Genomic DNA, 15,697 nt, shown 5'->3' with positions numbered 1-15,697 from the left:
GCCACCAATATCCACCACCGTCAACACCAATTATGAACATAAGCTGCTTTGATGCATCTTTCACCTAGCCAATTACTCATTGTGCTGCTTTAATCTTGGACAAAAAAGGCAAAAAGAAAAATGGGTCAACAAACCCTTATGCACCAGATGAAATCAAGAAAAACCCATCAGTGTTAAGAAGATTACAAGAACCTAAACTCAGAGAAGCTCTCGAAGAAGCTTCCAAAGACGGGTCACTAATTAAATCTTTGGATGTTGACTCTGAATCTGCAGTCAACAATCAAGATGAAGGGTTGGGAAGATCTCGATCTCTCGCACGACTGGAAACCCAAAAAGAATTCCTCAGACCAACCGCACTCGCTGCAGATTGAACGTTCGAAACTGAAGAATCGATCCTGGATCGCCACTAGTCGTTCTTGAAGTTCCTCACAATGTATCCGAAGTATCAAATTACCGAAAAGATCGATCATTTGAGGTCAAATGATTATTCCCATTTATTCAAGTCTGGTCCAAAGGTTTGTCTTGATTATTGTGGATTCGGGTTGTTTTCGTTTCTGTAAACAGTTCATTATTGGGATATCATGTTTGGATCAAATGGTGGTGGTGATTAGTGGTGGTGGTGGCAGTGGCCTGCAATTCAAGTTTTTTTAGAGAGAGAGAGAGAGAGGAGAGGCGTGTAGAGAGAGATTTTTTTAATCAGGTTTTTATTTATATCTTATTCTTTAATTTTTTTATACATTTAGTCCCTTGATATAAGTTATTTGCTCAATAGTCCCTGTAGAGTAAAATGACAAGAATACCCTCATGTGCAAAGCACATGACCATATTTAACAAAAGAATCTGACTGAGTTAAGGCTAAAGGACTTAACGTGCAGGATTTTGAAACGTTAAGGACAAACCTCGTCAAATTTAAAGGTAAAGGACACCGCCTGCAATTTGGTACAAACATAAAGGACAAATCTTGTAATTTACTATTATATATATATATATATATATAAAGAGCCATCAAGAGGCTGAGAGAACAAAAAAGAAAACAAAACCCAAACAGAACAAGAACGAATTACAACAGGGCTAAAATATCAAAAGCCTTCCAATTCTCCCACAAAGGCGGCTTGAGCTTTGATCTGTTGCTAATCCAGCGAAAGGCATCCTCTTTAATCTGGTCCACAGTCTTAGAGATCGGAATAAAACTGTCCTTAAAGACCTTCACGTTTCTAGCGTTCCAAATCTTCCACACCGTCGCTATAGCAATAGTGTAACCAATTCTCTTCCACATAGCACCACCCGGCCGGTTTTTAATGTAGAAAATAAGGTCCTTTAGGCTGTTAATGCCGTCTGGAAAACCAACCCGAACCCAGACCAAAATGTTACACCAAATACACTGAGCCCACAGGCAATTAACAAAAATATGGTCCGGGTCTTCGTCGATTAATCCACACCGAGGGCATAAGCTGTCTCCAAGAGGAATACCCCTGCAGATCAACCCCAATTTAGATGCGATCTTGCCGATCATCGCCCTCCACAGCAGGTAATTGGCTTTCAAAGGGGCCCAATTGTTCCAGCCGAAAGCAGGGGAGCCAATGACGCCATCGGAGCAGGCCTCTTCTATGTCCAGCCGCACTTGTTTAACAGAAAAAGCCCCATTTAGGTCATTTCGCCACTTCCAAACAACCCCCTCCTTTACCAAATACTCTTTAATACTTATACCGACTTTCGCCAAATCCGACTCCACCGAAATGATGTCCTTCCACACTCCCGGAATCGTTTTTTTTCTGGGGAATAAAAGTTTGAGAGCTATTGATACCATTACCACCGTGTATAGCCGACAACACTTCAGCCCACAACTGGTTGGGATTAGCTTTGTACCTCAACCACCATTTGGTTAGCATAGCTTGATTGAAACCATGGATAACCCTAAGACCCATTCCACCGGCTTTTTTCGACTTAATCAAGAACTCCCAACGTAACCATCTTAGCTTGTGCCCCGCAGTAGATTTACCCCAAATAAATTTCCTTCTTATCTTCTCAAGTTTCTTTATGATACATTTAGGAGCGACATACAAAGAGAGATAATATGTATGACCCATCTCATTTTAATACAATTATAATATTAATTACGCATTTTATGTAAAAATGCGACCTTTCAAAAACTTTGACAAGTTAACGTTCATACAAAATTAGAGTATTCAAAATATAGTATCAAGTGTTTACAACTTTCATTTTTAAACTAAACAAAAGAAAGATATCGCGGAAGCTTCATTAAGTATGTGTTCGGTTCACTTCGTTACTTGATCGGCATCCGGATGGTAACGACATTCACCTAATGTCAAAACCAACTTAAAAGTTAGTTTTGATAATCATAGAAACAAGAATAAACAAGTTCCAATATCAAATAACTGAAATCAAAAATAAAAATTCAGATCTAAGTCACTCGTGCCACGCGAGAGATTTCTTTAATTCGTTCGTGGGCCGCGACAGGCCCCGCGTGTCGCGCCAGCATTCACTTATCCCCTCGCGTGCCGCGGGGGAGTCTGTTTTCCAGCGGGTCCATTCTCTGGACCTGCATATTTGCCCAGCTCCATTTTTACAAAAATAACAAACTTCAAAATGCCATAACTTTTATCTACAAGTCCGTTTTGCGTGATTTTTTTTCCCACGCATCCGTAATTAAATTACGGATCTACTTATCACCTTGGTTTGCATAAAAATCTGAATTATAAACTATTGGCTTATAAATCCTTTATATGATTATTCGACCCGTTTGACTATAACATCACACACTAGTTTCTAGTTAATCATAAATCATACACCAAAGTATTTAACTCAAAATCTTTATTTCAGATTTGTAACTTTTGTGAATTACGCAACCAATACCCAAGTTATGCGCGTAATTCGTTTTGACCCGTTTAGAGAATTTAAACTTTTAAGTTTAAATTTCTCTCGTTATTTTCAAATTCATTTTCCCAAATTTGAATTATCTACTTACATTCCACCACAACTATACTCGTGGTGGATTTAGTATATTTGACCAATTTTCCCGGATTCTACACTTCGGTTGTTTGTTTTACGGAAAAGACCCGTTTATAGGCACTTGACCCAATAAGGCTTATGTCTAAAATGTATAAAACTTACCAAACATTATTTATGTTGTTAAACAACTTCTGGCCAAATATCATGTCAAAACTCGATAGTTAAGACATCGAAATAATTTCTGCAAGTAACGGAAGTGTTGCTGTCAACAACTAATTTATTGACAAAACATTCGCGAAAATCTCGTCGAACAACTTTAAAAAAATTTATAAAAATTACTAAACATCCTTCATGTTGTAAATCAACTTCTGTTCAAATATCGTGTCAAAAATCGATTGTTAAGAGCTCGAAATAATTTCTGCAACTAGCGGAACTGTTGCTGTCAACAACTAATTTATTGACAAAACATCCGCGAAAACCTCGTCAAACAACTTTATAAAAATCTATAAAAATTACTAAACATCCTTTATGTTTTAAACCAACTGCTGATCAAATATTGTGTCAAAACTCGATGGTTAAGACCTCGAAATAATTTCTGCAACTAGCGGAACTGTTGCTGTCAACAACTAATTTATTGACAAAACATCCGCGAAAACCTCGTCAAATAACTTTATAAAAATCTATAAAAATTACTAAACATCCTTTATGTTGTAACTCTATTCTAAGATTTGTAAGATTTACTTACATTTGTCAAAACACGTGACTAATTCACTATTTTACCCTTTTTTACAACCATCATGGTTTTCATCACTTTCACTTGTTCCGACTCATATTATTCACGTTGGAACATCAAAATTCAATTATGGATTTTTCTCTATTCATTTTCAATTCACATACTAAGTATAACAACCCTAAAATAAACTGACACCCTAAAAATATTTAAGATACCCCAAAATATCCTAAAATACACCCCATATGTGAAAACAGGGCCCGAATACCTATATTTTCATTAAAATTAATTATAAACAAGATTTAATGGTCTCTCGCAGGGCGCGTAGCCCATGGCTACCACCTACACGGGCCGCGACAGCTCGGAGACAGGACTGCACCCGGTGCTGCCATGTGTCGTGCATCGTGTCGAAGCTAGGGCTGAGTCGGACAAGCTAGGGCCTACCCTAGCTGCCCTCGCGGGCCGCGTAAGCCCCTTCCATTTCTTAGGCGGGGCGCGACAAACTCAATTTCAGCTCCTATAAATTGGGAGCTCGGGCCTTCAGTCGAAATTCGCTCACGATCTTTCCCTCCCTCGAAATTCTGCATAATTGAAGTAATATTTGGGTAGTATACCCCCTAAATAACGAAGTTCTGCTCCGTTGTAAGTATCATAACCCCGGTTACGTATTAGATACGCTGCCCGATTGATCCAGGGTTCCGTAACGGCTGTCGAGGTTCTGGCCAACGTAGTCGTTGGAATGTCGTCTCGGGGAGAGTATTACTAATGTAAATATTGGGTTATTATACTAATACGTGTGCATTTGTGTAATTTATAGATAATCTCCAAGAAACCCTTAAAGAAAACCTAAGACAGCAATGTGAGTAATCTCCTTTTTGAAAACTGTTTTTACAAAACCTTAAATATTTTACAATGTGATTAAGCAGTAATTGCGTCTTTGTAGTCTTCAATTACTGCCGGTATGTTGGGTTTTGTATACAAAATGTGAGACACGTTACCATTGGACAAAGAGTTAGCCAATGTGTAATATGACCCACCAGTCAGGATTGACAGTACTGAATGACTAATTGTGTAGATATAAACATTGTAATCGCTCTCAATACTGCAAATCAATAAAACTTTTCTTGATTAAACTGGGATTCACTCACCAGTATTTCCCACTGACAAAATGTTTTTAAACGCATTTCAGGTAACAAAATGTGAAAGCCAACTAGAAGCCAGCTGGACGGCACTGAAGGCTTGAAAAAATGGCTATAAAGGTTACCTAAATAAAGAAGGCGTTTTAATTCAATAAAATGGGATTTATCCCTATAAATCAGTTTGTAATGAAAATTTAGATTTACTTATTTATATAAAATATGGTGTTTTACTCTGATAAAATATTTCCCAACTACGGTCCTGATTTAATTTCCGCTGCCAAATTGATAAACACCGATACCACCAACACTGAGTTCGCAGCCGCCCGTTCCCGGGACAGATAGGGGGCGGGGGTTGCGACAGAAGGTGGTATCAGAGCTAAGCCACTGATTCAGCCATAGAAGTGTTCTGCTGACACCCTGACACCAAAAGTTATCTAAAGTGTTAGGAAATAAATTACGGAAATACGTGCATAATTGTATTTTATTGTTGTGTGTTATTTGACTATTTGTTAGTTTACAGTATGAGCGACTAAGGACCTTCTGACGCGTATCGACAGTTGTCCAGCTCGCCTAGAAGCGAAGGCACCTCTTCACAGCCTGCCCTCTCAGGGTATTCTGCTGATAATAAAGAAGGAATATTCGTGTTTTAGGCTCAGTTTGAAGAGCCATTCCCTCCTAAAAAGAGAGGATGGTTTAGTAGGGGAGCGCATGAACGTAGGAAACGAATGAAAAAGTTGCAACAACAGAGAGCTCTAGCAGCCGCTAAAAGAGAAACCGATGCGCACACACAAGATATGCTTAATAGAAGTTTAGCCAATTTCCATATCCTAGCAACCACAGCTGCCGACCCTAACCTGGAGCAACTGATAGCACCCCAACCACTACCACTATTTCCCAATCAGCCAATGGAAATAGAAAATAACCCAGAAAATCAAGTCGAAATGCATGATTTTAACCCAGAGGAGATACCTAGGGTACCAACACCTAATCCCTTAGACCCAGACTACGACCCATGGCTAGATGAGCTTAGGGATTACCAGCAACGATATCCAATCCCAGAAGATGAACCTATGCCTAATCTAGCAGTCTACCCAGGTTTGGACCCTCTAGATCCCTACTACGATAACGACCAATACATTAGGGAAATTTTAGAGAATCCATACCCGTACCAGGAACCCATGCCCCAATACCCAAACCCGGTCCCAGCACCTTCACCCCCAATGAGTGAAGAAAATGTGCAAGAACTCCGAACTTTCGGAGAAGAGATTTTAGAAACTAGCGAGAGAATGAGGCAGGTTGGAGAGCGACTCGTCTGGAAGTATGACGAGCGCAATATGGATTTCTGGATGAATGCATATCAGTGAAGGTGATGGTGGAAGTAGTAGTAGTAGTAATAATAATAATAATAATAATAATATATCTATAATATGCGTGTTTGAAAAAAGAAATAATCTAGATACTAACTAAAGATGCCTACTAGTAGTGTAATTTTTATTTCAGTTGTATTGTAATTTTAAATTTCCAATTCTGGTTTGTATTAGATGCATATTATATATAAAAAACGTAAGTCGCAATGCTCGATGTTTTTGATCAACATGTGTGTGGTGTGATTGATTGTATTAAATATTATCTTGTGATATTAATACGTGGTAAATGTTTAAAATTCAGATGGACAACGAAGTAAACCAGGAAAACCAGAACGACAATAACCTGAATAATGAGAATCCGAACAACAATAACAATGGAAACCAAGTGGATAATAGTGCCATCCAACACATAGTGGCACAAGGAATCATAGATGCAATGCCATTTATTATTCAAACAGTGAGGGAAGCAGATAATAAAAGTAAACATAGCAGTAAGCGACCAACTGAACCTGAACACAACGTAAACAATGTACCTTTACTTCAAGTGCCCATTCCTAAAAGAAGAAGAACCATATCTTATGGTTGTTCTTACAAAGAATTCTGGTCCTGCAAACCAATAGAATTCTCGGGCAATGAAGGACCCATTGCAACTCTGCGCTGGATAGAAAAGACTGAGGCAGTCTTAAAAATAAGCAAGTGTGCGGAAGAGGATAAGATAATGTTTGCTTCCAATCTGTTTAAGAACTCAGCCTTAGAATGGTGGAACACTATCCTCCAGTCTAGAGGAAGTGATAGGGTTTATAATATAGAATGGGAGGAATTTAAGAACATGGTAGAAAGGAAATTCTACCATCCCAATGAAAAGGAACAGATAGCAAATAAATTCCCGAACCTTAGAATGACTGGGGTGGATAGCAAGGGTTATACTACTACATTCTTTGAATATGCTAGAATAGTGCCAACCCTTGCATCACCTGAACCAATATTAATCTTCCGTTACATCTGGGGATTAATCGGGGAGATTAGGCATGTAGTCAAGGCAGCTAGACCTCAAACTATAGAAGAAGCTGTAGAACTAGCAAATACATTGACAGATGAATTAGTGCGTACACGGGAAGAAGATCAAAATAAAAACCTAGCTCAAAGGCTTACCCAAGAATTTCGCTCTGGAAATTCCAACCGTAGGAACATAAGTTCTACCTCTGCACCTTATTGCAAGTATTGCAAAAGGAAGCATTCTGGAAGGTGCTCCATATACTACAATTTCTGCAAAAATATATGGGCACAAGGAAGAAGACTGCAGGAAGAAAATTAACAACAGGATATGCTACAACTGTGGAGAACAAGGCCACATCAAGCCAAACTGTCCGAAACTAGCTCCAGCTACGAACAACAAGAACACTAAAAATGCTAGAGCATTTGTTCTGACTGCAGATGAAGCCAAATATTCCGGACGTGATAGCCGGTACGTTTTTAGTTAATGATGATTTTGCTAAAGTATTATTTGACTCTGGTGCAAACCAAAGTTTTATTAATACTTCATTTTGCAAATCAACCATTAAGTAAACTCCCCCAAGAATGTCTAGTAGAGACAGCAAATGGGGAAACCGTTAGGATTTCTGAAATCTTGCAGTGAGCAAGAATAGAATTTTTAAATCAAAAATTTATGGCAAACCTTTACCCAATGAATCTGGCAGGATTTGATGTTGTATTAGGGATGGATTGGTTAATAGCCAATAAAGCCAGTATTTTATGTGATCAAAAGTGTAGGATCGTTTGCACGACCAAATGAGTCGTTCAGAAGAGTTTTTGTCCAATACGAGAGGCGGAAACAAACGTATCGGAGTTATTTCAGCTGGTTTGCACACAGAATCACTTAATCTGTCTCTTGTATTGTTATCAGATCGTTTTACAATGCTGGAGACACTTCGGCAGAGCTTCGCTACCGGAATCGAAACATTACAAATGAAATCACCAAGGCACGTATTTATAGGCAGATCCATTCCGCAAGAAACGGTTCACACGAAATGGCCATTTCCATTTCGTACGAAATGGACTTTCCATTTCGTGCGAAATGGTCTTTTCCATTTCGTGCGAAATAGCCACACATACATATTTCTCGAATTCCGTGCCCTGATCTATCTATTCTAATACAAGACTCGATACAAGATGAAGTCGACAGACATATGTACCAACAGACTCCCCCTTGGATGTTGACGAAGTCTTCGGTGTCGAGTCTTCGGTATGTCAAATCTTCAGTCTTTATTAGTCTTCTCGCACTCCCCAAAATATTCTCCATTGTAAGAATCCTCAATCAATCTCTTTCTCTTCTTCTTTCTCTCTTCTTGAATCTCATTCTGACTCTATCTTCTCTTGATCAGATCTCTTGATTCCTTAAGTTCTTCAGCATCAGCAGCTCGCGAGGATCATAGGATTCGAACCTGGCTCTTTACCATTCAAACTCTCTATTGAATGTTGATCCAGAATCAGAAGCTGGCTATTGCATCTTCAGACTCCCCTTTTCGATAAGCTGGGATCGCAGTCTGGAATAGCTCTTGTTCCAAGATCGTGACCTGGCTCACATTCTACTCAGGTTTTGAAACATCTCCTAGCTCTCCGTAGCAACAGGATCAGAAACCTGGCTTTAACCTGCACAAATCTCTACCTCACAATAAATTTCACAAATTTAAAAAAATTTGACAAATTTATTCTCTGCTTACCACTTGTAGAAACAAATTCAAAACATCAGTTGTTATAATATGACATTTCTCAAATTATCTTAACCTTTTAACTTTACTTTTCATCTCAAACAAACTCTCCTAAACCTGTTGTTCATCATGTTTAGCACTCGGAATTTTGAAAATCAGCTTTTCAACATCAGTTGTCGAAAATAAGATGAAATAAAATCTTTTTGAATTTTCAAAAAAAAATTTATACTAAAACACACTGAAAATCTTTTTGGATTTTTGATTTTAATGGAAAGAAGTAAAGAAATATATACAGATAATATTTTTTGTGAGTTTGTGTAAGAGGATCATATCAGTTTTTGAGACAAATCATTAACACCGTTAAGCTTTAAACATTTTAAGTTCTAAACGATTCACTTAGATTGTCAGTATACTGATCCACTTAAATTTTCACACAAAGTTCAACTGTTTCGAGATACGAGTTTAGTGTTTTAATAGACTTAAACTTATTCGTGTGTCCCACCTCAGAATATACTCCTGTATCCAGACTTCTATATTCAGTCTTACAGGTGAATGTACACTAATGATATCTGTTAACGGGTAATGCAAGACCATGAGAGCTCAGGTTAGAACTTCCGTTCAGACAAAGAAATGATGGCTCGACTTTAGGTGTGTCCCGTTTGGGGATCTTTTCTTCAACAGCACATGATTAGCATTTTTCAATGTTTCATCATTTTTTATGCTGAGTGTGAGCTTTAAGATTAAAGCTGTGCAAGGTATTATACGAGGACTAGGCTATTGCTCCCGCAAAATCAGAAGTCCTGATATAATACCCCAGATATCATCACGTACAAAGACCTAGTATGTCAGAAATAGAAAGTCTTTCAAACAAGATTTCGGGGGTTTACCCATATATCCGAGAGATGTTCCCCACGAGATAAGTAAGTATTTGATATTTAGATTTATATCTCGAAAACAATCTATTGAATGTGTAAAAACCTACTGGCATATCATCAGTGAGATTGTTTATCACATTTGACTTTCCAATTCTTTAGCGTGCTGTGATAGTCCACTGATGTACTATTATTTCCTCTTTTTACAACAAAACTCGTTTTTGAATTTTTCAATGTTTTTGACTTTTTCAGATTTTATCATGTTTTTGGATTTTTCAAATTTTCGAAATTTCTAAAAATTTTTACCCCCCTAAAATCAAAAATATGTTTCAATTTTTGATTTTTAAGGAAAATTTGAAAACAAACTGTACAAATAAACTGACAACTGTTGTGAATTGCTTCAATTCGCCATTCACTTGGCTTAAACAATCAGAACCCCCCCCCCCCTGACAACAAACTATTTTCCCATTATGATTTCAAAACACTTAAGTTTGTTTTAATCAATATGGTTTTTCCGGAAAATTTGTTTTGTTGAAATTCACAAACCACTTATAGGTTAGGGGATAAACTCATCACTTTGTTTTTCAACCATTTGTATGAAAGTTAAATCAAGTTCAACTTAATGACCTTGATTAACCATTTGTAGGTGAAAACCCATTTTTCAACCAAACATTTTCGAGAATGATGCCGGTTCTTGCTCCACGATTACCAACTTGGGAGCTCCGGCAAGTCCAGAGTTTAGTCATGATAGGTGCTATCCCATTTACCAATCTGGGATGACCCATCTTCATCTGGTTTCTTCGTTTTCAACTCATAAAATTCCTTTACCCCTTTGACCTTCCCGTCAATCATTTTTCCAAAAATATTTTGGACTGTGGGATTAAAGGCTTTTTCAATATCAAATTCTTTCTTTTCAGAAAAGAATTGATTTGAAATTTCAACTTTTCCAATTTTTGATTTTAAATTTTCAGCCCGCAATGGTGGAAAATTTTCATCATCCAGTGGCGGTACTGAATTTTCACTTTTCAACTCAAATTGTGGCTCCTCTGACTTTGACGAATCAGATTCATAGCCAAAAAATAGCTCCTCTGATTTTTACGAATCAGAATCATTGCTAGAACTATCATCTGATTTCTTAACAACCCACCTTTGGTTGTTAAGCTTTGCTTTTATTTTGTAAAAACTCTTTGAACACTCACCAACCTCAAATTTTAAATTTTCAAAAACTTTAAATTGTTTAGTTGGTGGTTTATTTTCAACCATCTTTTCTTTCAGTTTCTCAGAGACTCCCTGTTTTTTGTTGATTGTCTTTGGACAGTTCCTGATAATGTGACCAACTGTGTTGCATTGAAAACAGGTTCTCGTCTCCTTCTTCTTCTGAGCAACTTCCTTCCTCATTCCTTCTTGCTTTTTCGCAAGGAATTCTTTGTTTGTCTGCTTCCTAAACAAATGCTCTTTTTCTTCTTCAGATGATTTTCCTGAAACAAACATAGTTTTTGGTTTATAATTTTTCTCATTTTTATAATTTTCTGGTAGAATAAAACCCAATCCTTTCTTTTTGAAATTACCGTTATGGTTTGGTTTCTTTTGGAAACTCGAACCAGAACTATAACCCTTTTTCTTGTTTAATCTTTGTTGAACTCTTGAGGTGTATTTTTTAGGTTTTTCAGTAAGGTAAACAGCTTCCATTTTGTTTGAAAAGTGATCATTTCGTTTGAAAGTCTCCATTTCGTGTGAAAGTGTATACCATTTCGTTTGAGAATCATCTATTTCGTTTGAACAATCTGAATTTGTGAAATTTTCAAAGCCGAATCATGGAAGACGAGTTCTACAACGCCTTTGCTACTCCAATGACTGTGACTCAGAGTACGATGCTAGAAAATGAAACGGGCACCTTGCAAAAACCGCCTAAGTTTATGAGTATTGAGGAGTATAGTGGATGGGCCGAACGTTTTGAAAATTGGGTTCAAGCATATTACTTAGATGCATGGGAATATACTGAATTTCGATATATTAGACCAGTTAAGGACGACGAAAAGAAGGTTGATATTAAAGATCTGAGTGTTGATGAGAAAAAGAAATACAAAAATGAAAAGATAATGGTTAGTCTCTTGCAGCAAGCTATTAAGGAAGAAATCTTGATTTTACTACAACACAATGGAAGTGCATTTTCAATATGGAAAGAATTAAGATCAAAGTTTGTTGGAAGTAAAGAGATGATCAAGAACAAAACGTCACTTATGAAGAAAGAATATGATCTTTTCCATGGACTAAAAACTGAAAACACCAAGCAGATTATAGAAAGATATTGCAATTCGGTGAAGAATATGAAAAGATTGAACATCAATAAAGATAAAGAAGAATTGATTGAAAAGTTGGCCGATGCATTGCCACATGATGTTTGGGGCACGTATCATATGATGTTGAAAAATAAACCTGAATTTGACAATTTAACGCTGAGCGATTTTATTGAACAACTCAAAGCTCAAGAGATGGAACAAAGAAAGATAGCGAGAATGAAGAACTATGATGGTGAACAAGACATTGGTTTGTATTACAAAGGTGGTGTTAGTGATAAGACCAACATTGCCCCGAAGATTGAAACTGCTTTCAATGCCAAAAGTTCTTCTGGAAGTTCATCTCAAGGATCAAGTAGCAAAACTGGATTTTCTTCTTATCCATCATTTGATCCAAATTTTTCAGCAACCAAGAGTGGCAAAGTACTACAATGCAACATTGCGTTAAATCTTGAGAATGATCAAAATTACTCTAAAGAAGTAGCCAAAAGTCATATGTCTTTGTTGGTGACTGTGCTAGAGTCTTATGGGAGTTTAGTTGCAGGAAGGATCGGAAATCCAATGTTGACAAAAGAGGATTACGATCAGATTGATGCTGAAGAGAAGGAACTTATGGATATTAAGTGGTGTTTGGCAAGCGTGTTGAGAAGAGCTGAAAAGTTTAAACAAATTACGGGAAGAGATGATTTTCGTGATGCAAATGTCTCTACTTTAGAATTTGATAAATCTAAAGTTACTTGTTTTCGTTGCAAGAAGAAAGGGCATTTTAAGCGAGAGTGCACAAATCGCGAAGCAAGTGGAGCTCAAAATCCATTCAACAACAATGATTATGATCGGAAAGCAATTTATCATCAAGTTGCTCAACATCCGTATCAACAACAACCACAAACTGCACATGCTAGGAAGGAGATTGAAGAATCAAAGAAAGCGTATCTTGTTAATCAAGATGATGGAAGATCGTCAAAAGGTTTTAGTTGGGATAAATATATTTCGGCTGAGAGTAAAGCATGTTTGATATATCAGGATGATGAAAGGTTTCCAAAAGATTTCAGTTGGGATGATTTTGATCCTAACAAAACTTTAGATCATAAAGCTTTTGTTGCTCAAGTTGTTAAAGATGATGATGATGATTATTGAGCAAATAGTATGAAAGAGCATTTAAAGTATCTAACCGTGAGAGATGCTGAGAGTGCTGAAAATGCTTGAATGGCAAAAAATAAGGAGGTTAAAAGACAAGATGATAATGATGATGATTATTGGTCAGATAGAATGAAAGAGCTTTTAAAATTTCAAGCTGAGAGAGATGCAGAAAGAAGGAAAGATAAGAATTATGAAGAAGAGGTTCGAGTGATAAAAGTCAAAGAAATTCCAGCTTTTGAGATTAAAAAGGAAGATGATGCAGAAAAGGTGTCTGAGAACTGTGAAAACTGTGAGACTCTGAAAAAATACAACAACGAGCTGATTCACAACATGAACAGGTTGAAAGAATCGTATGATGTCTTAAACAAAGCCATGAATCAATATAACGAGTCAAGTAGTGAACAATCTACAGCTATAAAGACACTCAATGGTGCATACATGGTAAGAACTCTTCCTCCTGAGCTCTGATACCACTTGTAGGATCGTTTGGACGACCAAATGAGTCGTTCAGAAGAGTTTTTGTCCAATACGAGAGGCGGAAACAAACGTATCGGAGTTATTTCAGCTGGTTTGCACACAGAATCACTTAATCTGTCTCTTGTATTGATATCATATCATTTTACAATGCTGGAGACACTTCGGCAGAGCTTCGCTACCGGAATCGAAACATTACAAATGAAATCACCAAGGTACGTATTTATAGGCAGATCCATTCCGCACGAAACGGTTCACACGAAATGGCCATTTCCATTTCGTACGAAATGGTCCATTTCGTGCGAAATGGTCACACATACATATTTCTCGAATTTCGTGCCCTGATCTATCTATTCTAATACAAGACTCGATACAAGACGAAGTCGACAGACATATGTACCAACAAAAAGTCAATCCAAGTAAATTCACCAAAATGTGAAAAGATCACAATTAAAGGAGATAAGCCATCTAGATCCATGAAATACATCTCTGTGATGAAAACAACAAGTTATATAAGAAAAGGATCTTTAGTATATTTGATTTCTATAATCACTAACACTAAAGGAAAAGAATTAAAAGATATTCCAGTAGTATCTCAGTTTCCAGACGTGTTTCCAGAAGAATTACCAGGATTACCGCTAGACAGAAAAGTCGAATTCAGAATCCATCTGCTACCAGGGACATCACCAATTGCCAAAACACCTTACCGTTTGGCACCCGCAGAAATGCAGGAACTGAAGAAACAGTTAGACGAATTAATAGAGAAAGGATTCATACAGCCAAGTTCATCACCATGGGGAGCACCAATCTTATTTGTTAAGAAGAAAGACGGATCTATGCGTATGTACATTGATTACCGTGAGTTGAACAAAGTCACGATTAAGAATCGGTACCCATTACCGAGGATCGGTGATTTATTCGATCAGTTGCAAGGAGCTCGATTTTTCTCAAAAATCGATTTAAGGTCAGGATATCATCAATTAAAGGTACAGGAAGAGGACATTCCTAAGACCGCATTCAGAACAAGATATGGCCATTATGAATTTACTGTCATGCCATTTGGTTTAACCAATGCCCCAGCTGCATTTATGGACATGATAAACCGAATATGTAAGCCATATTTGGATAAATTCATAATTGTTTTTATAGATGATATTCTTATTTACTCTAAGAGTAAGGAGGAACATGCAAAGCATTTGCACGCATTTCTAAGTTTACTAAGAAAGGAAAAGCTTTATGCTAAGTTTTCAAAGTGCGAATTCTGGTTAGAATAGGTACAGTTTCTTGGACACTTAGTCGATCATGAAGGAATTCATGTGGATCCCACCAAGATCGAGGCAATTACCAAATGGAAAACCCCTGAGTCACCAACCGAGGTTAGAAGTTTCTTAGGATTGGCCGGTTATTATAGAAGATTTATTCGAGATTTTTCTAGAATAGCCAATCCCTTAAATAAGCTAACCTGTAAATCTGTTAAGTTTGAATGGGGACCAAAACAGGAAGAAGCCTTTAGAATTCTTAAGCAAAGATTAACCCACGCACCCATACTAGCGCTACCAGAAGGAACTGAAGATTTTGTAGTCTATTATGACGTGTCACACCCCGATCTCCACGTGTCACCGGTGGGCCCGGTGTGGGGTACAGTGACGTAGTTGGCATCGTCATAGACAATCAACACAATATAATAATGCACAGCGGAAGCAGAATAGATACATTTCAACTTTTAAATAAATTGCAATAATAAATATCACAGTAGTTGAAACGGATCCACAGGCGGATCAAATAAAAATAAGAATAAATTGTTCAACAGTTATTTGTCGTCCGAGCTTGCGAGACTATAGTGGACGCTCTTAGGAAACAGCCAGCCTATTTCGTATAGTACCTGCACTTAACCTTTTGGGAAAAATACGTCAGTTTACACTAGTAAATACAAATCGACTGACTCATTTTGAAAATGATTGAAAATTTATTTAAATGCACAAGGCATAAATATTTTTATT

The 15,697-nt window shown here is 37.3% G+C and overlaps 1 protein-coding gene across 1 annotated transcript; it reads right to left on the bottom strand.

Moving 5' to 3' along the window:
* Nucleotides 1-1,060: 1,060 nt before the first annotated feature.
* On the bottom strand, nt 1,061-1,807 carry LOC110882558. The gene has a single exon (XM_022130548.1). The coding sequence runs from the start codon at nt 1,805-1,807 to the stop codon at nt 1,061-1,063; it is 747 nt and encodes a 248-aa protein (XP_021986240.1).
* Nucleotides 1,808-15,697: the final 13,890 nt, after the last annotated feature.

The sequence above is a fragment of the Helianthus annuus genome, chromosome 10 (genome assembly GCF_002127325.2).
Source record: "Helianthus annuus cultivar XRQ/B chromosome 10, HanXRQr2.0-SUNRISE, whole genome shotgun sequence".
Classification (NCBI taxonomy): Eukaryota; Viridiplantae; Streptophyta; class Magnoliopsida; order Asterales; family Asteraceae; genus Helianthus; species Helianthus annuus.
This window is presented reverse-complemented; position numbering and strand designations above follow the sequence as displayed.

What these genes read in the sequence shown, in the direction of transcription:
- LOC110882558 (XM_022130548.1), bottom strand. Translation starts at nt 1,807, where the DNA reads ATGGTATCAATAGCTCTCAAACTTTTATTCCCCAGAAAAAAAACGATT.